This window comes from Tachysurus fulvidraco, chromosome 19 (assembly GCF_022655615.1).
Source record: "Tachysurus fulvidraco isolate hzauxx_2018 chromosome 19, HZAU_PFXX_2.0, whole genome shotgun sequence".
Lineage (NCBI taxonomy): Eukaryota > Metazoa > Chordata > Actinopteri > Siluriformes > Bagridae > Tachysurus > Tachysurus fulvidraco.
Genome location: NC_062536.1, coordinates 16425541 through 16450340, shown reverse-complemented (window position 1 = coordinate 16450340; position 24800 = coordinate 16425541). Strand labels below are relative to the sequence as shown.

The following is a 24800-nucleotide window of genomic DNA, read 5'->3' as shown; positions in this document are numbered from 1 at the left end:
CATTGATTAAATAAACAACTGAACATTTTCGATCCATATGAAGTAATGAATGATGTTCTGGCTGTGCGTCTGATCTAAAATGAGTCAGGACTCTTTTGTCTTTCAGTGTGAGACGTGTGTTTTTCCTCTATGCTGATAATCTCACAAAGAAGGTGATTGAAGATGAACACCTTCAAATTTGAGCTGCTTATGAACAAACACTCGGAGCATCTCGGAGAGCAGAAACAGGTTTGATATCAACATTTACTCTGAAGATAACCGTATTTTTTTTTTCCTGAATATTTTGCCCCAGTAGTCTAGATAAAAACACAAATCCTTCTGAAACACGACAAATTCTTAAAGCTCCGAGTGTCTACTTTCATATGAGCTTCATATTAACACCATTGTGGAGTGAGACACGATAAAGACATTCGATGCTGAACACAACAGAACAGGAACTTGAGTTCTTCCGATAAGCTCCACCCGATCACACGGTCATACTAAACACTCTCAGTTAGAGGTGAGGGTCGAGGTCTAGCCCTGAGATCATCACTAAGACGAGAAGTTACCGCTACTGTTACTTTGTTCAGACAGAGATGCTTCAAAGTCACAGATAACCTTAAATAAACGTTCAGCAGAAAACTGAGACGTGTTCCAGTTGCAGTCACACATGTCAGCTCAAAGTTTCAGTTTCCTCTCAGCTGTTACTTTTTAACCTGCTTATCGCGGCCTGCCGTATTCTCAGCCTGGTGCAACATGTTGCGTGGACATGCTGCAAACTGTTGCACACGAGATGTGTTACCGAGCGGCCTCGGTTAAAAAAAAGAAGAAGAAAAAATTCTTTCATCTTGATCTCAGGTGGAATGTACTTTCCACAGGTGAGAAATACGCCAGTGACCTCTGCGTCCTCTCTTGACCCCTGCGCCTGACCTTTAACTCAGCGGTGTCCAAAATGGGAGTCACACTGAGACATGTATCTATCTTTTAACCTTCAGCTGAAACACTTTTGGATGTTGCCATGTCAGAGGAAAACAATAGAGACAAGAGCGTAGCCGGTTGGCTCGGTTAAAGACGTCACGAGGGGAAGGAGGTGGGGTTAGAAATGCAGACATGTGGAGCCCCTGCTGTGACCATGTCAGTCTCACACTCTCTACAGTAAAAGATAAATTATAGGCAGCTTTTCCAACCCTTTATAAATCACATCGCACGCTTAACTTTTCATTGTGTTGTATTTCATAAGACCTGCTGTGAAACCGTGAAAAAAAAAAAACAGGCTAGTTTATGTTTGTTTTCCACACGTCGAATAACCCTTAACTGCATCAGACAGAGTAGAAAACGTAATCTAAACCTTATATGAACCTACTCATGTTAAGACATCTAGGTGTGATTACTTTTCCTGTAATTTCTGTTCATTTTGTTTCACTCAGTGGAAGAGACAGATGGTGATTTAGCACAGGAGATTATATTAATATTATGATATATGTTTGTTTTTGTTTTTCAACCTTTTTCGTTAGGAGGAAGTTCATCCATACATCCCGTATAAACTAAGCCCTTAGGCATGATCTGACTGACAAAAAGAAAACAGCTCATCCATCTTTTGTAGCTCATTCACCTTAAGCTTTGATATGTTGTACATGTTGAGATGCTTTTCTGCTCACCATGGTTACTACAGACTTCCTATCAGCTCAGATCAGTCTGCTTATTCTTCTGAAATCTCTCTCATCCACCAGGTGAAATACTCAGACCAAGCCATCTGGTACTGACAACCGTGCCGTCTTACGAAGTAAACAGAGTAAAGTCATGGAGATTAAACTTTTTCTTCCTCTGTTTAAAGTGAATGCTACTTAAAACTCTTGATCTGTTCCTGCGTGATTTTAATCACTGCTGCAACATGACTGCAGGTGTGCAGATGTTCCTAATAAAGTGGACGGTTAGTGTACACGTACATTGTATGTGTGTATCGTATGTATTGTATATGTATTAGATGATGTATATATAAAGTGTGTGTGTGTGTGTGTGTGTGTGTGTGTGTGTGTGTGTGTGTGTGTGTGTGTGTGTGTGTGTGTGTGAATGCTAACACCCGCAGTTTAATTTTTTTTTAAATAACACTGTAAAATGTTTATTAATGTTTATTCATGTTTATCTAAAATCAGATTTTTGCAGGAATGTGGTGCGTTCTGTGTGCGACTACTTTTGCCTGGATATTATTTTGAACTCCATTTAAAAAGTAAATTATAAGATTGAATCATAACTGGATCATAAGTGTAATTCATTTTTAATTTTATTCAGTCACAGATCATTAAATGAAAAATTGGTGTTGTTTATTTTTGGGATTTAAAAAAAAAACTTTATATTAATAAATTCATTCATTTATTTATTTATTGTAGATAACGACCTTTGCGAACTGACCCGTGCTTTTTTCCCCCAACCATCTGTAAAAGGAATAAAACACACATTTTATTGTTTAGAGGTCTGCACTGGACTTTATATTTCCTCAGTTGACCTTGAATGACTCGTTTTTCAGACACCGAGGTATATCTAAACGCGTAGCGCAGAGATCCTGCTTATCCTGCCTCTGTAAATCTAATGATCTCAAACCCAAGTGCGTATAACATCACGGGCCAGAAATAAAACGAAGTAGAAATACAGTCTAATTTCATTAAGCTCGATGTGGGCATGCAGAGGAAGATTACTAACAGCTGCAAGGAGACTGCTCTTACATTCCCCAGACCAAAAAAATGATCTAAGACTCCTGCAGAGAATTTGAGTACATCTGAGTACACCCTAAATCATCTGGAAAAGAACTTAAGATACATATTTTACTGCTTATCTCACACTGTATGAGAATTCTTCCCCCTTTGCATTTCATAGATCGCACACTAAAGGTGGATTAATGAGAAAAGAAAAAGACGAAAGCTTTGTGGCGTTGATATAGATGCCGTAGGACCTTTGGTTCTTGTTACAGAAGTAGGTCATGGAGCTGTAAAAATAACAGGAAGCATGGTTTTGGTATGCTCACTGGGAGTCATTAGGTTTATTAGGACGCTGCTAGGAATAACCGTTTCTTTTGATTACATCGTTTGAAAAATGGAAGTGAAGATAAATAAATAAATACTCGTTCGCTGAGAACAACAGCAGTGAAGATATGTGTGTCTCAGAGTCCCCATGGTGACAAAACACAGGATTACTGTCACTGGGGTTAAACATTACTTAGAGCTAATGAACCAAATTGCTAATCACCACTCTAATTAACACTGGTGTTCAGTATCCTACACTTATTCACTACACATACACCAATGAGCTCTTCATCAACGCAGCTCAGATGGTCATATCGAGAGAGCTGGATGTTTTGGATGTCACGCTTTGTCAGTCAGGCTTCAGAGACAGGTTTTGTCTATCAGACTTCCATTTGGCTTCGCATTAAAATCGTGTATGATTGTACAAGACAAAACATTGTTTGCAGTATGTGGAAGCACTCTTTTTCTCTTCGTTAGGTAATCTTAACCGTCACTGTAAATGCCGTAGCTGTCGGCGACGATCCAGGATTCAGATCTGTGGCCCAGTTTCCATGAAACAAAATGCGTGAGCCTGATGGCGGTATGTTATTCCACAGATCTCAGCAAACAGCTTCAGCCACCAAAGCGTAGGCATACAGAAGGAAAAGAAATAAAGGGAGGAAGAGAGAAAAAAACTCATCATGCACAAACTGAAGGAAATTCTTCCCGCTGAGGCTTTGTGGTGTTTCAAAAAAGTGTAACAGTGCTATGAGAAATGCCAAATCGAGCTCGGATGCCCACAACAAAGATGGTTCAAAGTGGCACCAAGGTGCCAGGAGAGGACAAGCTGAGCTGGCAATTCCCAAAAAGCAGCTGCCAATAGTCTGTAACTCACAGAGACGGTCAAAATGTTTCAGCAGCTCAGGTCGAGACGAGAAAAGTTCAGAGGAATTCAGGAAGAGGTGAGAAACTCAGTGCTGGGAAATTTGAAGACAATAACTAGCAATACACAAAAGCGAGACAGAATTCACTCAATTCATTTAAGGCTTGTCCTAAACCTTAACCGTCCCTGTTTAAGCAACAAACAAGCAGTAATAGTGTTCAGTAGTGTTCAGGCTTCATCTCGGTTAGTTAAAGTGACTTAAATACACAAAAGGCTTGAGTTACAGTACGATCAATGTTTTCTGTCTCTTTTCTGTTTTCTGTCAGTGCTTTTTTTTTTTTTTTTCACATTTCTCAAAGCAGATGATCCCATGAACTGGAAAAGGACTCAATCAGTATAAACAAATGAATGATTTTCTGGCTGTGAGTCTGATATAAAATGAGTCACGACTTTGTTGTCTTTCAGGCTGAGACCTGTGTTTTTCCCTTACACTGAATTTTAGTGATTGGAAGAATAACCTTTTTGTGTTTTTCCGTTTCAACTTCTCTATGAATATCTTGCCCCTAGTAGACTTGATAAAAAACAGAAATAGTATAGAAATAAGTCCTGAGTGTCTGTTTTCATATGAGCTTCATATTAACCACCATTATGAGACATGAAGAAGACATTCAATGGTGAAAAACATGGTCACAACAAAAAAAGGAGAGTTCAATGATTTGAAAAAGGATCATCGGTGGTGAGTCTGGATACTGAGGGATAGACAGGGATTAAAGACGACCCCGACACTCTTGTCTCTAGGTCTGTGGAACGCATGAAGCATTAGTATGTAACATTCCTGTATCTACACCCACAGTGCAGATGGCCGCTTTAAACCTGTCCTGATCTTCTCACCTGTTTGTGTTGAAATTCATATCATGTCATGTCTAATATCTTCTCTCTCTCAGCTGCTGAGTGTTATGCCATGGAATGAACATTAGTATTAGACTGTGCTAATGAAAATCTTTTTTTTTTCACGTCCAAAAGTATTAAATGGAGAGATTCGGTATGGAGGTGGAGTTCAGATCCAACCGGAAATTCTGCGGATTTAGAGGATTTAATTTAAACAGGAGGGGAACGGTGGCTTAGTGGTTAGCACGTTCGCCTCACACCTCCAGGGTTGGGGGTTCGATTCCCACCTCTGCCTTGTGTGTATGGAGTTTGCATGTTCTCCCCGTGCCTCGGGGGTTTCCTCCGGGTACTCCGGTTTCCTCTCCCGGTCATGCATGGTAGGACATGCATGGTAGGTTGATTGGCATCTCTGGAAAATTGTCCGTAGTGTGTGTGTGTGTGTGTGTGTGTGTGTGTGTGTGTGTGTGTGTGTGTGTGTGTGTGTGTGTGTGAGTGAATGAATGAGAGAGTGTGTGTGTGCCCTGCGATGGGTTGGCACTCCGTCCAGGGTGTATCCTGCCTCGATGCCCGATGACGCTCCCCGTGACCCGAGGTAGTTCGGATAAGCGGTAGAAAATGAATGAATGAGTGAATTTAAACAGGACTGTATCACAAGTACCCGAATCAACCGGAAAGGTCGTACTGACAATAATAACGGTACAGAAGTAAAACACTTGAAATGCGTCAAACATGAAATAAAAATTCGGGTGGACGCTCAGCCTAAATCTTTGCATTGTGTTCGATTTTTTTTCTAGATTTTAGAAAATCCCTAATCTTCTTAATCTGTAGTTTATTATAATTCACCATCGTTGTAATGAACTTTTTCCTCACAAGCTTGTTTTGAAAACTGTTCAAATTCAGAGACTGATATATGTTGATTATATTCATGTAACTCAACCCAGGTTTTAGGTTCCTTAGGTTATTGTCTTGAGTTTTAATCTAATAGCAAATGATCAAATCAGATCAAGTCAAATCAAATCATTCAGGGTTTTAATTTTGATTCCTTAACATATCACTCATATACTAGAATGAAATGTTTCTCATGGCTTCTCTTACTGACTGCTTCGTTGTTATTGGGGGAAACAATCACACAAATCTTGTCAATAAATTGTAGGGAACTGGGATAGGGCTGGATTTATTTATAACACAGTTAAAGACGGTAGAAATAGGACATGAGCCACTGGTGCAGTAGATGAACATCATACGACTTATAAGTGTCGCTTCAACGTGTCACATGCATCGAATGCAACGTTTTCATTTGCAGCCTGTTAATAGGAATGAACTCGTCTTGTGTGATTTATTTACTGTGCATTTCAAGGAATATCTGTCTCTTTGTTATGGATTTCTTTTTATTTATTTGTTTGTTTGTTTGTTTGTTTGTTTGTTTATATTATCCAGGTAGATGAATGTTAGTAGGATGTAAATATAATACATCCTGATATAGTACATGACCTGGACATGGAGACAATAAGCAATGGTTTGCAATTAATTATTAACATTTGTGTATAAAATTAAATAATTCTATAAACAAAAAGAAATACACGAAATAACTAAAAACGTTTCATTATAACTATAGAATTGAATAATAATCGTTATCAATATTTTAGCTTATTTGTATTTAAGAATTTAATATTACTATATGATTTTATTTTCTCTTTTTTATTTGGATTGTGCCATTTTTTATTTTTACTTACATCCATTTTTTTTCCTTCTTTAGGGGCGCCAATACTTATAGAAGGGTGCTAGTACTTCACATATAATCACACACACTCTTCACAGTTCGTAGTTTCTTGTAAACATTGTAGCCCTAAAGAATTCTGACCTTCTGCTTGATTTACATCAGACCATACAGAAACCCTTGGTGTGTAAACTCGAGGTCACAGGATGACACGATCGCTTATCGTCTGACATACGAAATGTAATGTGCTTATAAAGATTTGTGCTTTGTTTTTCTGGTGTTCTGACTTTCTGCCCGGGAAAAGAAGGCTATCGGAGAATTGCGAGAATCCTCCCGACTGTAATAATTGTTTGGTAAATCCATGCTTTATTGATCTTGAGCAGCATTAAAGGTCTAGATGTTTCTTGCAGTCTGTATCTAATTGATATTTTGCAGTAAGAAAAGAAAAGGAAGACCTTCTGATCGGCTCTTTTCAAACACATAGAAAATACTACACCTCTCTGTGAAAACAGAAAGAGAGAGAGAACGAGAGAGAGAGAGAGAGAGAGAGAGAGAGAGAGAGAGAGAGAGAGAGAGACAGAATGACTGATTGATAAGAAGGAGAGAAGGTAATTTCCCAGCCTACCTGCCGATCTGCTTGTCCCGTAGCTGCTGACATGGCTGATGTCCTTCGTCCTCCGTACGCTTTGTCGTTTCTGCGGGACAAACAAACAGCGATCACTCAGAGAGAAGTAGACGGCAAGACACTTACGAATAATTTCAGCACAGACAAGTGGGTTATTCATGTCTTTCAAACCCACTCATGAGGGCATTACATGAGGACAGTACAGAAGAAAAAACCAAACAAGCTCTGTTTTTCTTTTCCACAAAAACACACTCTAATAAACCCAGTGTGGAGAATAAAAACCTCATTCGCAGACTACGGCTCACATTAGGTTCGTTATCAAACACTAGATTTAGACGACTTGGTCATGCCAGTTTCCTGAATAGCTATATGACTCTTATCGTTTTGGCTATTTGTGCATGATTAAGTCAACAAAACAGCTGCCTGAAAAGAAATTCTTCTCATATGCGTGCTGAAGTACTCTGGTGTTTCATTTAACCGGCAGAACGGACATCGACTTACAAGAGATTTTCAATCAGTCTGAACAAATGAATGATTTTTCTAGCTGCAAGTCTGATATGAAATGAGTCAGGACTTCAGACCAATCCTATTTGAGACTTCACCAGCTGTGGTATAATAAAATCTTTTACTAGTCACACTGACGCTACATTCTGCCAGTGGGATGGAAATCGACTTAAGGGACATTTTAAATCAGTAGAAACAAATGAATGATTTTCTTTCTGTGAGTTTGATCCAAAATGAGTCAGGACTCCGTTGTCTTTTAGTGAGAGACGTGTGTTTTTCCATCTCAAGTCAAGTCAAGTCAAGTCAAGAAGCTTTTATTGTCGTTTCAACCATATATAGATGTTTCAGTACACAGTGAAATGAGACAACGTTTCTCCAGGACCGTGGTGTTACAGTACATAAAACAAAGACAGGGTTAAGGACTTAGTAAGTAAGGACTTAGCCACATAAAGTGCAACTGTGCAACCTGGTGCAAACAGTGCATGACAAGACAAACAAGACAGTGCAGGACAATACAAACAAGACATACAAGACAGTGCAGGACAATACATACAAGACATACAAGACAGTGCAAGACAAGACAAACAAGACAGTGCAGGACAATACAAACAAGGCATACAAGACAGTGCAGGACAAGACAAACAAGACAATGCAGGACAATACAAACAAGACATACAAGACAGTGCAGGACAAGACAAACAAGACAATGCAGGACAATACAAACAATGCATACAAGACAGTGCAGGACAAGACAAACAAGACAATGCAGGACAATACAAACAAGACATACAAGACAGTGCAGGACAAGACAAACAAGACAATGCAGGACAATACAAACAAGACATACAAGACAGTGCAGGACAAGACAAACAAGACAATGCAGGACAATACAAACAAGGCATACAAGACAGTGCACGACAAGACAAACAAGACAATGCAGGACAATACAAACAAGGCATACAAGACAGTGCAGGACAAGACAAACAAGACAATGCAGGACAATACAAACAAGACATACAAGACAGTGCAGGACAAGACAAACAAGACAATGCAGGACAATACAAACAAGGCATACAAGACAGTGCAGGACAAGACAAACAAGACAATGCAGGACAATACAAACAAGACATACAAGACAGTGCAGGACAAGACAAACAAGACAATGCAGGACAATACAAACAAGACATACAAGACAGTGCAGGACAAGACAAACAAGACAGACAATACAGTGCAGGACAAAAAACAGTGTAGACAAAAAGTTACAAAATAATACAAAAAGTACAAAAAATACAATACACAAAAGACAATAAACAGTGACAGAAACAGCGCCGACCGACCGGTGTATATACTGTATGTGGATACTGAATGTTCAAACAATATTTCATGCCGTAACATTAGAATGAACACAGTTTCTTAGCAGCACGTCCTTGGGATAATATATAGAATTGTGCAAAAAACAGCAAATGACTGAAATATTGTATAATATGTGCAAAAACAGCTGAAATGTTGGACAGTTTGTGCAAAACAGCAGAAAAGTCTGCAAAACAGCATGTAAACAGTTTGATGGACTGTAAGCAGCATGTAAACAGTTTGATGTGTCAGTGTGCGTTTTGTGATAACCTTAAAAAGAATTTTAGTGGTTGAAGATAAAAAAAATCCTTTGAATTTCGGCTGCTCGTGAACAAGCACTTGAAACATCTCAGAGAGCAGATATGGGTTCGATATCTCTGTTTACTTTGACAATAGAAACGATTGTGTGTGCAGTTTTAGATCTTTTCTATGAATATTTTTAAAGCTCCGAGTGTCTACTTTCGTATGAGCTTCATATTAACCACCACTGTGGAGATGACATGACAAAGACATTCAATGATCAACATGAACACAACAAAACAGGAAATTTATTCATTTATCCATTTATTGGCCATTTATACATTCTACTAGAGAGCAGAAGTGGTGTGCGGAGAAACACCTACCTTCAAGAGTGATTTATAACAGGGAGTGAAGTAACTTGATAACGGGTGGAAGTTCTTTCTGACGTCAGCAATCTGGCAATGCTCTACATTCCCCAAGCTTGCATACGCTTTGTAAAATGTTCGGGTGCTTAGATACGAGTGGGTCGGGGGTAAAAACATATTGTGTCATGGGTTGCGAATGGATGATTATCTCTTCGGGTTTTATGTGCAAAAAGCTTTACGACGGTGGTCACAAAGCTGACCTAATGGACTCATTGACCCCACTGATTGTGTTCCACATGGTTAAATAAGAGAGATAGACATAGAAATGTGCACCACATGGGGCATTCGGACGTTTACGTTATTCCCAACATCAGCACTATGCAGTAATAACGAACAAACACTCGTGCCATTTAAAAAACAAATCAGTCTAATACACTACAAATGAATCCAGATTTGCTAGAATCATACCGAACAGTTCACGTAGAGTTACGAACATTAAAATCAGGATTAAAATCTGAATCAGAATGTTTGTTCCTTTTTCTATGCTAGCATTGCTAAGACTATTTTAGGAAAAGCACAATGTTTACTTCTATTTATTACTACAGCGGTCCTTCTTGAACTCATTGTACACTATAAACAATGTATTTGTTCTCTAATGTATATAGAGAACGTTCTTAACAGAACCCTCGTTTTCTTAGTGCCGTAAAGAACATTTTTATGGTTTGAAGGACATTTTTCAGAACTACTGATCAAGAGAAACATTCCATGGATGTTAAATGTTCTGCATAGAACCATACATCCTGTCAAAGGGCCATTTTAGAACCTCTACATTTTAGTGAAGCCAGGGACTCCTTTAAGCGTACTCTTAAAACCAAACGTTCCTTGGGGTTCCATACAGAATTTTGGGGTTCTATATTTGTGTATTAGAACCTTTTTTTCAAAATATTGACACCATGTACAGTAGAACCCTTTGAGCTATAAAGGTTAACCCTAAATGATTCTAAATGGATTCAATGAACCTTTCAGTGATGCCATATAAGAACCGTTAATGTTCATGAAAGAACCTTTCAATAAATAATTGTTAAAGGAACCCCTTTTTTTCCCCTCAGTGTCATAAAGAACATTTTCATAGTCTAAAAAACTTTTTCCGTTACAGAGAACCTTTTGTGCAATGGAATCGTTCCATATATTCCAAATAACTATATTTTTAAGAGTGTAGGTCTACAGTATATGTAGGTAGAGCCATTTTCGGTTTCCACATATGAAGTGATATATGGTTCTATATAGAGAACCATTCTTTTAAAGTAATATATTTGCACATTTATATTTCAATTTGCACATGCATATTTCAATTTGCACATTTTTTCCACTGTACATACAACTGTCTTTATTATATATGTGTTCATTTCTTATCAGTGCCATTCTGTTTACACTGTGGAGCTCCTGTACTAGAACAAATCCCTCGTATGTGAAAACATACTTGGCAATAAAGACCTTTCTGATTCTGATTCTGATTTCACAATAGAGATTTATTTTGTGAACATGATTTATCGTTTTTTTAAGAGATAGGTTTCTATTTGTGAACTTTCTGAGAGGACTTTGGTGCTTGTGCCCCTAAATATAATGATTTCCACCACAACTCACCCCTTACCTCTGGTCCCCAGACGCCACTCTGGTAACCAGTTTATTACAAGCAATAATTTGGTTATTTTATTTATTTATATACGTGGTCAAAACCCACACTTGCTTTACAAGTGGCTAAAAAAAAACATGAACAGAAGTCGCTTATTGAGGAAAAGCTGGCAAGACACTTTTGCATAATTTCAGGACACCAGTGCAAACAGGCGTCTGGACAAACAAACATGTAATTCAGTACTCCCAAATAAAGTCCTGAATATTCGAGCTATTTAAATTAGTAAGTCGACATTAAATGATTTATTATGGGTTCTATCTGAGCAGAACTTAATCTCTCGGAACGATTTATACCTGTTTGGAGAAAAGATTTCATATCAGCCTTTTACTGATTTTACACTTGGCACAACGCATCATTAATTCTTCTTTCTCTGAGGCTAAAAAAGGAAGTTGTGCCTGTTTTGTTGTGTCCATGTACAGAATTAAATGTCCTTGTCATGTCTACTCATGGTGGCTAATCTGAAGTGAGGTAAAAGAAATTCAACAGGAAGTGATTCAGCACATGTAAAAATTTGTAAACCCAAGCTCCTTAAAGCACCTTTAATTAAAGCACACGGCACCGAAATATTAATTAATTAATTAATTCATTCATTCATTCATTTTCTACCGCTTATCCGAACTTCTCGGGTCTCGGGGATCCTGTGCGTGTCATCGGGCATCAAGGCAGGATACACCCTGGACGGAGTGCAAACCCATCCAAGGCACCGAACCCCCCAACTGCTCCCTGGGCGCCGCAGCATAAATGGCTGCCCACTGCTCCGGGTGTGTGTTCACGGTGTGTGTGTGTGTGTGCACTTTGGATGGGTTAAATGCAGAGAACAAATTCTGAGTCTGGGTCACCGTACTTAGCCGTATTTCACGTCACGTCACTTGCTTGTGGAAATGATGTAAAGGCCTCAGATGGTGTCAGAAAAGTATTTTGAGTCTTTATAGGCAGAAACCTGTTATGATCACCACAAAAACTATACAGTCAAAGCCTGTAATCAATAATATGTTATCATACTGGTAAACTGTTAGTAAATTCTCTTATTGTATCCTTTTTTAAATTCCAATTATTCTCAACTTTACAGGAAACAGCCATGTTACATGACCTGAGCATGATCTATAGTCTTCTTCAGCAATCACTAGTCTTCTACACGCTCACACGTGTTCACTTTCACTTATACTCAAGGTGGTGTTAGATCATTCAAATAGTTTTTCAGCTATTATTTCCACAGGAGCTTTTAAAACTCCATCAAACCAACATTTGGCAAAATACTTTAAAGACTTACACATCACTCTTCAAAGTTCCTGCCTTGGGTGGTTGGCCAGTGTTGGAGGAAGTTACCCCTCGACACGTTACACCGGCAGAACACCTCATTTCTGGTTATAGCCTCACCCAAGTATTGGGTTGTACAAGCACTTTGTTGTCTACATGATCATGACAATACCATCATTCCTGCTTCAAACACTCCTATTACTATTGTATCAAACTCAATAAAAAGTCACGAAACTTTCCAGTTGTTAGACACAGCCCTATCTCTATTTCATGCTCTCTATACTACAGAAAGTAAGTCTCGATAAACACCATACTTTTATCGTTAATTGATTTGTGAATTATTGGAGCAATACTCATCCAGAAGAACTAGTACGCAGTGACTTTGTCCTTCCGAGAGATGCTGAGCCTCAGTTCAGGATCTTCCAGCATTAGCAGACAGCTCCAGAGCATCCACCCCAACCTCCCACGTTTACATGTATGACATTTGGACAGACGCCTTTTCTCAGAGCGACTCATAGAAGTTCTTTGAAGTCTCTATCAAAAACACTTCGTCATGCTAGTTCAACGGGTCAGGGACTAAGAGCACAGACAGGACAAGTGCTGAATTAAGTGCTTAGTGAAGTGGTAGAAGTCTAGTGGTTTAGTCTTTGTTTGAAGACAGTCATTCACTCAACTGTCCAGACATCCAGGGTAAGTTTATTCCACCACCTGGGTGCCAGCACAGAAATAACCATGATACATGCCTTCTTTGTACCCTGAGAGATGGTGGCTCCAGGTTAGCTATGCTAAAGTCTCATGAAGAATGCAGTGCAGAGTGGGGATTAGCTGGATTAGCTTTAGAGGCGAAGTGGCATGCTGAGGAGTGAGAGGAGAAACCTGCATGGATGAATCACTTTAGTGAGGTGAGAAGAATGGTTGGAGAGTTCTCCCAGGAGACCATAAAACCCTGACATGGTAAGGCATCTCCAGCTTTGCCGGGATTTAGTTACAGATGATGAGCTGCAATAGACTGTGAGATCTCCTATGCATGCTGAGACCAGTGCAGAAGATATTGTCATGAGTAGCTGAGGGAGGAAAAGAGATGATGAGTTGAATGTCATCAGCATACAGTAGCTGTAGTGTGTAAACCAATGTGAGGAATAAGAGAGAACAGCTACCAGACATTAAGGGTAATGACCCAGCACTGATCCTTGTTGCACACCAATGGGGAGTCTGCATGGAGCAAATGCGGATCCTCTCCATGTTGACTGATATGACAGTCAAACTACAGGACTCACAGTTTGACTGTGTCCGTTCAACAAATGTCTTCCAAAGAAAGTTAGATTTTTGGCAGTCATGAACTATACATCCCATGGTCAATTCAATTCAATTCAATTCAAGTTTATTTGTATAGTGCTTTTTACAATAGACATTGTCTCAAAGCAGCTTTACAGAACATAAACATAGAGCAGAAGGTAAACCTAATTAATGATGAAGGAAATAACAAATAATAAAATAAATAAGAATGAACAGAATAAAAATTCTAGATTATTATTAGATGTATATAGTTCACAGTGTGTATGTATTTATTCCCCTATGAGCAAGTCTGAGGTGACTCAGGCAGCAGTGGCAAGGAAAAACTCCCTTAAATTGGTAAAGGAAGAAACCTTGAAAGGAACCGGACTCAAGGGGGAACCCATCCTCATATGGGTGACACTGGGGTGTGATTGTAATATACAGTCAGTTAAATGTTGAATTGGTGTGAGGTTCAAGGACTTCGGATCTCCTTAGTATCACAGAGTCTAACTGGTGATGTCTCAGGTCCTCATCTCAACAGTGAGAAATCCTTGTACATGATCCATATCCTTTTTCACAATCACCAGATTTCATCTAACTCACTCCTGTTCAGAATCACCTGCACCCTTTTCGAAACCTGGACCAACTTCAGCTCTTTGAAAACCGAAACTTATTCTCTTGTGCATTGTTAGTTCGGTTTTGACTCTCCTTGTTCTTGTTATTGCTTTTGTCTATACCTGCATTATATTTTTGAGGATTGGTTCGCCTTTTTGGTTTGTCTGCCTCAATCTATTTTAATAAAGCCCTGCCCTTACTTACTTTGAAAGATTTGTCTTCCAGCACACTGTTATTATGAATCATTAATTAATAATTATGTTATTTAAAAAAACATGCTATATTTTTCCAATGTGTATGCTAACTGAAAGGTTAGCAAGTGTAATGCTTTTATTACTGAAATTGCATTTGTTGCTCATTTTCGCACTTACATTACCTGTATTTCAGTAAGAAGAAAGCAGTGTTCACTTGACACTGGTCCAAAACTGAACCTACTTGTTGTGCTTTCTAAGAATGCAGCACTCCTAAGAAGTGCACACATAAGCACACAACAAAAAATGATCCACAGTGCAATTACGTGTATTCAAAGTACGTCTACTGACACAAAGGATCAAACAAGTCCTTTAAAGGTGAAGACCAGGAACTAAGACTCTATTAAATAATCGTGTAGAGCTCGAGCTGACAGAGGGGCCTTTCAGAGGGGCTGCAGTCTGCTTCAGGTATGTTAAACAAGCTTGTGTTTGTGCAGGCTGGAAGAAAAAAGTAGCAATTCTACGGAAGTCCAGAAAGTTTGAGATTGTTTTGGATGTTGAGAATATATTTGGTGCATTGGGTGTTTTAACAGCAATAAATAGTTACTTAGCTTTCTTCCCTTTTTAGTAGCAGAGTCTCCAGTAGATTAAACAGCACCAAGTTTCAGCCGTGGAAAAGGCAGTGAATGCGTTCATAGTGTGTCTTCAATCCAGTCAGCGTGACAGCCTGCGCTAGTCACTCATTCAGCGCCTCTTCAAGCTTCATAAAGAGGCTTTATGTTCTGCACCAGTGACTGACAAGTCAAATACTCAGTGGCATTGCAGCTGCACTGATAGCAGGGTCATAACCTTTGTGCATAACACTCATCCGTGCTAACACGCCGCTGCTAAAGCTTCATGGAATCCGTAAAGGAAAGCTGAAGAACTGAAAGAACTGGAAAGAATGGATTCTTATTGCAAAATCAACACAGTGGTTTATTTTTAGTAGTTTCTTTACAGGCTTCTCGTATGTAAATACAATATCCTTCACCCAGCTCCTATAGGACATAGATCTTTAACATAGCACAGCATGTACTGGATGTAGTGTACAGTCTGAAACGCTGGCTGGAAAGCAGAACAATCACACTGATGTCTGTCAACAAAAGAGCTTTAAAGAGCGACGTCCCAGCATCTTGCTAATCCTCGGTGGGCTTTTAATGAAGCCCCACTGAAATGTATGCATTTAACAAGAGGATGTCTAGGAATTTGCCTGTTTGTAAACAAATGTACAGAATGTAAAATGTATTGAAAAAATGAAAACAGCACCGTAGTATATTGGATTGAACCATAAAATAATATATCTGGTATATAATAGCACTAGTAGTATATTGGTTTTAGTAAGTTTAATATGCAGTCATGTCATTTAATGTTTAACTTGTACATGGATAGAGTTATTTAAATAAACTATAACAAGCGGAAATACTTGTACATTGATGAAAACATTTATAATCAAAGTAATTGACCAATTGTACTAAATTATAGATGTATTATGTTGCTTCAGGAAGTATAAATTATGTAAACATACATCAAAATAGTGCTGAGTGCTCGTACAGAAAAAGCAACAATTATTATTATTATTATTATTATTATTATTATTATTATTATTATTATTATTATTATTAGTAGTAGTAGTAGTAGTAGTAGTAGTAGTAGTAGTAGTAGTAGTAGTAGTAATTATGTATAACAGAAAATTTTGAATAAATCTTATATAAAAATCCCAAATTGCAAAACAAGTGAAATATTTTAAAGAAAGAAAATACAATATAATATTTCTCATAAGATAAAAAAAAATAAATTGCTTAAAATAACCAGAATGACCTGGATACAGTAAAAATAAATAAATAAATAAATAAATAATGGATTTGTCATGTTATACATAATAAAAAGAAAATCTAGTGCTAAATTTGCTAAAATATATTATCATATACTTATCAGAATGATCATTAATAAATAAAGAAATATTCTTGATGTGTTAATGTAGGCCAATTTCTTTAGCGTACAGCCCTGTAGGCACTGCACTGTCATCGTTTGCCTGCTGAAGGTGGGAACACTACAAACTTTACTTTAGATCTGACTTTTTTCCTCCGGGGATTTGTCTCAGGGTTCTGTAATAGACAATCCACAGTATTTCATGGATGTGTTGAATGTGTAGGAAACTTCATACCAGTTTGTACTGCCATGTATTATAAAAGAGTTCAGACCTTTTGATTCCACGTTATATTTTCTCTATAAAATATAAATGGCCAAAAAAAAGAGAATCAGACAATCAGACATGTTCTCTCTCTACTCCCTCCAGTGGTTCCTCAAACTATAAAGGGGATAGAGTTGCATTTTTTTTTTTTTAGATGGAGCTTTGGAACGATCACCTCGGGTTCATAGATAGATATTTCCCTGTGTGTGTATTTTTACCGGAGCTACAATATGTATAAAATTTATCATCTTAGACACAATAACCTTTAAAATATTTTAGCAGCAAGGAAAATGGCTTCAGCCCAAACAGAAACAATGGGTTTGCAATTGATTCAAAGAAATGAAAAACGAAACTATTTAATCTACAGATCTAAATTTATATATAGGTCAAATGTTTACCAGAACTAGACAATCCTGATTAGCTTTATTATCATTATATTGTATTTTTTTTTACACAGCTATAGACATTTTGTACATTTGTACTCAAATTATAATGTGTTATGTGACACACTGTCAATTAATTTGATGGTTTAGCATTTATTTGATTTTGTATTTCTCTGATAAAGTTATTATAAGTGCTATAAGTGATAGAACATCGTAGTCCGTTCCACTCCACACATGCTCATTACACTGCAGTACAGTATGTCTAGAAAGCAGGAAGTTTAGTTTTTGCCTTCATTTAGTCAGGAACAAAGTGTCCCCATAGTGCAGCTAGGATTCCTCAGTACACACCGAGATGCTGAAAGATTGCGAGCTGCAGAAATCCTGCTAGGTAAGATAAGATCCTACACATGTAATCCATATGATGTAGTGTAGCTGATGTGTGCAGAAATGTAAATGACCAGAGGCCCCATGTTTATGTCACTATGACAACTAGAAAGGTTGGAATGTAAGAAAAACAGACGGGAAGTTATACACCCGTTGAGTTCTTGTCTCTGATTGGTCAGAAGGTGTTGGTTAATTTGCTACAAAGGCAGATCGGACAGAGCACCGTAGTAAAAGAGAGAGAGAGAGAGAGAGAGAGAGAGAGAGAGAGAGAGAGAGAGAGAGAGAGAGAGAGAGAGAGAGAGAGTGTGGTGGATGTCATCTAAACCTAATAAAATTGTTTATATGGTGAAATTGTTCTCTAAGAAAAGGTTTCTTGAACGTTTAATGGAAGGAGACTCCAGTGTCAGAACTTTGTATCATTCAGAATGTTTTCTGCTGTGGGAAAGACTTCAGGATGTAGAAGCTTGGATTCGGTAGCCTGGTGGCTAAGGATGTTGGATTTCTGATTTCCATTTACAGCACTTAGCAGACACTCTTATCCAGAGTGACTTACATTTTTTATTTAAGTTTATACACCTGAGCAATTGAGTGTTAAGGGCCTTGGTCAGGGGCCCTGCAGTGGCAACTTGCTGGACCTGGTATTCGAACCAGAATCCGATCAGTAGTCGAACACCTTAACCACTAAGCTACCACATCCCTTGAAAGGTTGATTGGAAGGTTGTGAGTTTGATTCCCAAGTCCACCAAGCTGGGCCCCTGAGTAAGGCCCTAGATCAGTTGTATAAAAAAGGTAAAATTTCATATAAATATATGAGTTTATATACTTAACAGTCAATCGGTCACAAGCAGCATTTTTCTGTCCTTACTGTCTTCAAAAGAGAGTGAAAAGAGATGAATGAACTAATGTTTACAGTTGCCCTATTATAAGGGATTAGAGAAACAAAACCAGGTTAGCAGAATTTCCACAAAATTAAATATAACTCCAGCTTAACATTTTTGTGGTATGAAAGAGATTAAAGCACTTCAGGACATGCTGTCATACAAAAACAAACAACTTCAAGGTTGTAACAGCTTTTGACTCTGGGTTTTTGTTTATCTACTTCAAGCACCCAAGTGTTTTATTCCTTAGTTAATTAGACTAAAGATCATCAACAGTGCGATATGTGTCAGTTATGTTAGGATCTGGCATTAATGTCATCTTGGTGTACAATTTAATTCACAAGGGATGATGGTGAATAAGATGAAGCTTATATAATAATAATAATAATAATAATAATAATAATAATAATAATAATAATAATAATAATAATAATAATAATAATAATAATCGTACATGATATTAATACATTTTCATATTTAGGGACAGATATCAAATCCACTTATTGATTGTGTGTCTCTTTGATATGGTTGCATTTTAATTAATATGCTTAAAATACATCCTGTAATATATTTGTGTGTGTGTGTGTGTGTGTGTGTGTGTGTGTGTGTGTGTGTGTGTGTGTGTGTGTGTGTGTGTGTGTGTGTGTGTGTGTGTGTGTGTGTGTGTGTGTGTGTGTGTTCTGCCAAAATCTGAACAGCCAAAAGCATTTTTTCAAAAAGTAAGCTTTCTCTGAGTTCCTCATCCTGTTTTAGCTTATAATCTTCAGGCTTCTTGAACAACAGTGACATTTCAAGAAACATAAAAGAAGAAACTGACCTTTCTCAAATGGACAGTATGATGCACAACAAATTCATCATGTTCTATATATATGTTTATACAGGCATGCCTGTCAAATACGGGCATTAGAGAATAATCTAATCATTAAAAATATTATTGCTTCATCATTTTTTTTTAATTAAACCAATAAATAAACACATTTACTAAAATAAAATTGCTCATACTCTCTAACTCTGAAGCCATTTGAACGGCTTTATGCAGACTACATTTGTCTCTTATAATCTGGGACCACAGAGTGTGGCAGTTTTTTGGAGTTACAGTGATTGAGAAACTGAAGGGAAAATGCACATGATCAGCCTGAGCAGCAGGCTATGTGTGTTTATCTACCACTGGGGAAACACACTATACACACAGCCATACACAAGCTTTATAGAAGCTTTAGATTTAGATTTGAAGCCAACACAGCAAGAAAGGGTTAAACAGTCATTATGAGAATATCTGTATGTTAACTTCCTGGAATTGCCTCAGGGGGCTACTATTAGCTACACTCACTTCTCTGTGTGTGCTTTTTTCTCTCCCCCCCCCCTTCATGTTTCAGATTCTCTTGAATGTTTTTATTTATATGCTCTGGTTAGATATGTTTTAATGTGCATTTACTAATGTGCATTGTGTGTGTGTATATATATATATATATGTGCACTAAACAGAATACAAAAATGATATAAAGTTTATTAATGTGAAAAATTATTTGTCCTCCTTTAAAGCACAACTTAAATCCCTGTCTTACATTTCCAGCATTTAGCAGACACCCATATATCCAGAGCGACTTACATTATCTCCTTTTTATACAGCTAAGCATTTGAGGGTTAAGGGCCTTGCACAGGGGCCTAACAGTGGCAGCTTGGTGGACCTGGGATTCAAACTCACAACCTTCTGATTGGTAGCCCAACACCTTGTCTTGTCACTCAGTGCTTGTACATGAACAGCGCCAGGCACTTTCACATAATTCACTTATATGTTAACTGTCCTGTGATTTTTCTGAACGTAAGAATTCTTTATTATTTTCATCCTGATGCAAAGCGACCATCTTATGACTTTCATGAAGTCGATCGTTCGTCGTTGGAGAGTATCGAATCCAGTGTCGGTTTACTGTCACATGGAAAAGTTCAACAGAGTAACCTATGAATAATTATTTGAATTTATGCATCAAATATTATTCAGGTGTCACATTATATTTATTATTGTTATTATTTTTATTATTATTATTATTATTATTATTATTATTATTATTATTATATCAACTGTTACGAATTCGTAGTCGGTTTAGGAACACGTGGAAAAGTTTGAAAGTCATAAGTACCTAGCAAAAAAAGTGAAAAAGAAAAAAAAAGAACCTCTGATTATTAATGTAAACAATTATACAGTGTTTATTTATTTTGAGTTTCAGTTTAACCAATCAACATTCAGCATGAGGATAAACTCTATGAATATTTATAAGCTCTTTCAACAATTGGTTGTTGGAGAGTATTGAGTGACCAATCAGCGTGAAAACGGCTAGGATAGCCACTTTTTAAGATTTCTCTGTGTTTCTACATTAAAAAAAGAATAATTATTTGAAGTTATTTATTTATTATACAGTACACATATAAAACAAATCACAATAGGATCGTTTTCTGCTTTGAAAACCGGCTACACGAGTATATTTGGTTTTGTTTTGGTAACGTTAGCATTGAGTTAGCAAAGAGAATTAGCATCTCTGTGTACTATGTTAAAAGGCGCCCTCTATCGGTCGTGAAGGGCAAAGCAATTAGGAACAGTTATTGGTGGGCGGGTCGAGTTCTGCTCAGCTCTAACGTGACAGACTGAAGAAGCAGAAGGAGTGTGAACGGAGAGAGAAGCGGCTGAACGTACGCTACACACCGCTCGTGTGATATACGGTATATTTTATTATTACTTCTACATGGAGACGCGCGCGAGGCGATACGTTACGTTACGTTACGTTACCTAGCGCGTGCAAGCACGCACGCACGCAGACGGACTGTGAGTGAGGGGTGTTTTTTTTTTATTCCCCAGTTTTCCTCTCTGACTCTAAATCTACTTTGTTCCGCTTTGCACATCATCCCGACTGGATTTGGACTCGACGCAGACGGATTTCTTTGTGGTGACCCTGAGGAGTGTGAAGCTGTAGCTCGGATACCATCTGGGTTTAGTGTTAAATATAATAACAAACCCTTCACACACACACACACACACACACACTTGTGTTGCTCAGCCTGAAGATCTCCACAAGTCACCATGTTGTGATCATGTTATTGATGACTAACACAGGGGTTTACAGCCTTCTTTACCTTTCATTCGGTTACTGAACTCAACCAGCTGCTGTGTGTCTGCCTGAGGAGAAGCATGGCTATGATACAGGAGGTAAGGTCTTAATAATGTTCACTAAAGACTCCTATGATTTGTAGTTAGTGTTGTGTGTGTGTGAATGAGAGAGTGTATGTGAGTGTGTGTATGTTTGTGTGTGTGTTTATGAGTGTGTGTTAGGTGTGTGTGAGTGAGAAAGTGTGTGTAAGAGAGTATGATGTTTGTGTGTGTGATTATGTACATGTGTGTGAGGAAGAGTGTATGATGTGTGTGTGTGTGAGAGAGAGAGAGTGTATGGTGTATGATGTGTGTGTGTGTGAGAGAGAGAGTGTATGATTGTGTGTATGGTGTGTGTGTGTTGCTGTTGGACAGATCAGCTGTCTCTGACACACAGCTTTCTGTCGCACTGTTTGTTTTTAACTGCATTAACGGTCACGTTACTGCATCACAGCTACATCTGTACAAACTGTGAGCTCTTTTCACTTTATCCTACTGTCTCGTTTACACGTTTATAATAATGACGTTGTGTCCGTGTGTTAAAACGGATAACTGTTCTATTGGAACATGCTAATAAAAACACGCAAATTGAGCTAACCGGCGTGGACCAGGCCAGCGCACGCGCACAGCCGTATCACAGCCACAAAATGCAGCGTTATTACTCTTTAATCCCACCCGCTTTCTGACAAAACCCGCCTCCTGACCGACGATAGGCTAATCTGCGCGTTTCCCTGACGACGATTGGCTAATCATCCCGGATTGGCTCACCTCTTCCCATCCACAAACGCAGAGTCGTTACGTCTGTTTTGTTTAAAATCCCACCCTTTTTCGACAAGTCCCGCCTTCTTAGTAGTGATTAGTTGGTTGTCCGTGTCCTCAAAGATAATTGGCTGGCTCGCTTGATTCCCGTGTAAGGATTGGCTTGCTGGGATACATATAGTGCACATAAAGTGGTTTAACTGTCTATTACAGTATGTTTAGAGGAATCTGACAACTAAAATTCATCCATTTAAATTGTTCTGTTTTATTTACCTTTTAATTTAAACTGTATTAAAACACAAAAGTATTATTAATCCTAACCTGCCTGAATAAACTAAACAGTTTCAGTGGATAAACCATGAAATGTTATTATTACAGTTTTATATAAGTTCCTATTTAATAAATTAGTCACATCAGTATTATTATTATTATTATGGTCTGTATTAGATACGTCGGTGTCTGAAAGCCAGTCTGTGGACATCTAGCAGGTTCTACATCACTAGTTTGTCCTGTATGTTTATAACAGGGTTTACAGTCGTCATTGTGTTGTGTAGTGTACAGGATTTCTTTATAATGCACTTGCTTTCTCTTACCTCTGAAGTAAAGGTACGTTATTATTGTGTTAATGAAATCTGGTGAAAACGCACGCGATCAGGCTCGTTACATCTCTATCAGCCGTCACACGAGGTCAACAACAGGCCGTAAACCTTACAGTCCGTCCTCAAAAGAAAAAGGCGTCATAAATCAACCTAACTGCGCCTCCTCTGTGTGTGTGTGTGTGTGTGTGTGTGTGTGTGTGTGTGTGTGTGTGTGTGTGTGTGCGCGCGCGCGCGCGAGTGTGTGTGTGTGTGTGTTTGTACTTGTGTCACATGGGAAATTGTGATGGATCTCCATTAAACTACTAAAACAACTCCAGGTCACTAAGACTAATTCCCCCCCGGGTTTGTCTTCCCTCGGCGTAGCCGCGCGCCAAACCACTGAGCCGTCAGCGGACGTAACCGAGAGCACGCGCTGCCAAAAATGTCTTCGGTTCAAGTCTCGAGTACACGATTAATGGAAATGAAGCTTAAGGAGATTTTTTACCTCTTGAAATGTTTAGCTTGAGATCAAGTAGTGAGAAATGTCTCACTTTGAAGTAATCTTTATCTTATAATGCTATAAATAGTTATGCAAGTTCCTCGTAAGCAAACATCTGTCGAGATTTTTGTTTTCCACGCTAAATCTTTTGTATGCATGTTTTCTCTCGCAGTGACTCCGGACCTGAGTTTGGCTGTACGTACAGTGGAACAATAAAAAAAAAAAAACCCAAGCTAAAGGACAGCAGGCTCTTGGCCCTTCCTCCCTGTGGTTCCTCATGCTCAGTGTGGACTCTCGCCGCTTCGCTGCAGGATGGATGGTGTGGATCTGACGCTTCTCGTCTGTTGCCATACGCGCTTGCTGATCTGTGACTGCATCCTGTTCTTTTACGTTTATAAAAGAACTCCTCCTCTTTTGGGCTTAGGCCCTGCTGAGTGTATCGATAACTGTTTATAAGTCACCCACAAAATAATATCCAAAAAGGATCTTGCACAAACTTTTATTTTGCCAACTTTTTTTTTCTCCAGAAGTTTACATTTGGGATTTATTCCGGATTGTAATTTATTTATTCTTTTAAGTGTTTTTTTTTCTCAACCCTTCCTGGAGTGAAGATGTCCCAAAACCCTAACAATGGCATGGAGTTTCTGGCTCCTCCACCTAAAAATGTGAATGGCTCCGGCTCTGACTCGATGCTGGGTGAGAAACTCGGCGTTGAGGTCCGGCACCGCCGCCACACCATGGACAAAGATCTCAAGACGGCAGAGCACCGATTTTTCCGTCGCAGCGTCATTTGTGACTCCAACGTCACCGCGCTTGACCTCCCGAGCAAAGCCTGCATCCCGACGACTCTCCCAGACTGCGAGGTGTCCGTCTGCTCTTTGGGTGTGATTTCAGTTCCAGATCGTGCTCCAGAGGTCTGTAAAGCTGTTGTAGTAGAGGAGCACGTGGAAGATGTGGTTGAACGGCGTCCACTCGACGGCGGTGATGCGACTGTCAAGCAGATCCCATGCACGCAAGAAAGTGCTACTTGGATCCAGAGCAAGAGTCCTGGGATTGCAGCCAAGCAGCTTGAAGCGGCAGTCGGGAAGCGGGAAGGCGAAGGCGAAGTGAAATGTGAGGAGGAAAAGGAGGCAGCGAAAGCTCGCGTGGAAGCAGAGCAAAGAGAAGCGGAGAAAAAGGTACGGGAGGACGAGGAGGTGGAAACTAAAGCTGTCGGGACGTCACCGGACGGCCGCTTCCTGAAATTTGACATCGAGATCGGACGAGGCTCCTTCAAAACCGTCTACAAGGGCTTGGATACAGAGACGACCGTGGAAGTAGCGTGGTGCGAGCTTCAGGTAAGGCTGTGGGATGAGAATTAAACAGTAGTCAG

General features: G+C 38.8%; 2 protein-coding genes across 10 annotated transcripts in view; one reads left to right on the top strand and one right to left on the bottom strand.

The window, feature by feature from the left end:
- The window catches only part of ninj2 (ninjurin 2), a 28921-nt gene extending 21681 nt beyond the window's left edge, over positions 1-7240 (bottom strand). Inside the window, exon 1 of the mRNA XM_027151238.2 lies at positions 7089-7240. Within this exon, the coding sequence (XP_027007039.1) occupies positions 7089-7121 (33 nt within the window). The 5' untranslated portion in view covers positions 7122-7240. The remainder of the gene's footprint in view (positions 1-7088) is intronic.
- A 13686-nt stretch (positions 7241-20926) lies between these two features.
- Positions 20927-24800, top strand: part of wnk1b (WNK lysine deficient protein kinase 1b) — an 87900-nt gene continuing 84026 nt past the window's right edge. For 2 of the 9 annotated variants that reach the window (XM_047804413.1, XM_047804412.1), the window contains exons 1-2: positions 20927-21652; positions 23601-24765. In XM_047804413.1, coding sequence (XP_047660369.1) covers positions 24040-24765 — 726 coding nt within the window. In that variant the 5' untranslated portion in view covers positions 20927-21652; positions 23601-24039. The remainder of the gene's footprint in view (positions 21653-23600; positions 24766-24800) is intronic. The other 7 variants (XM_047804414.1, XM_047804408.1, XM_047804410.1 and 4 more) reach the window with 6 other exon arrangements.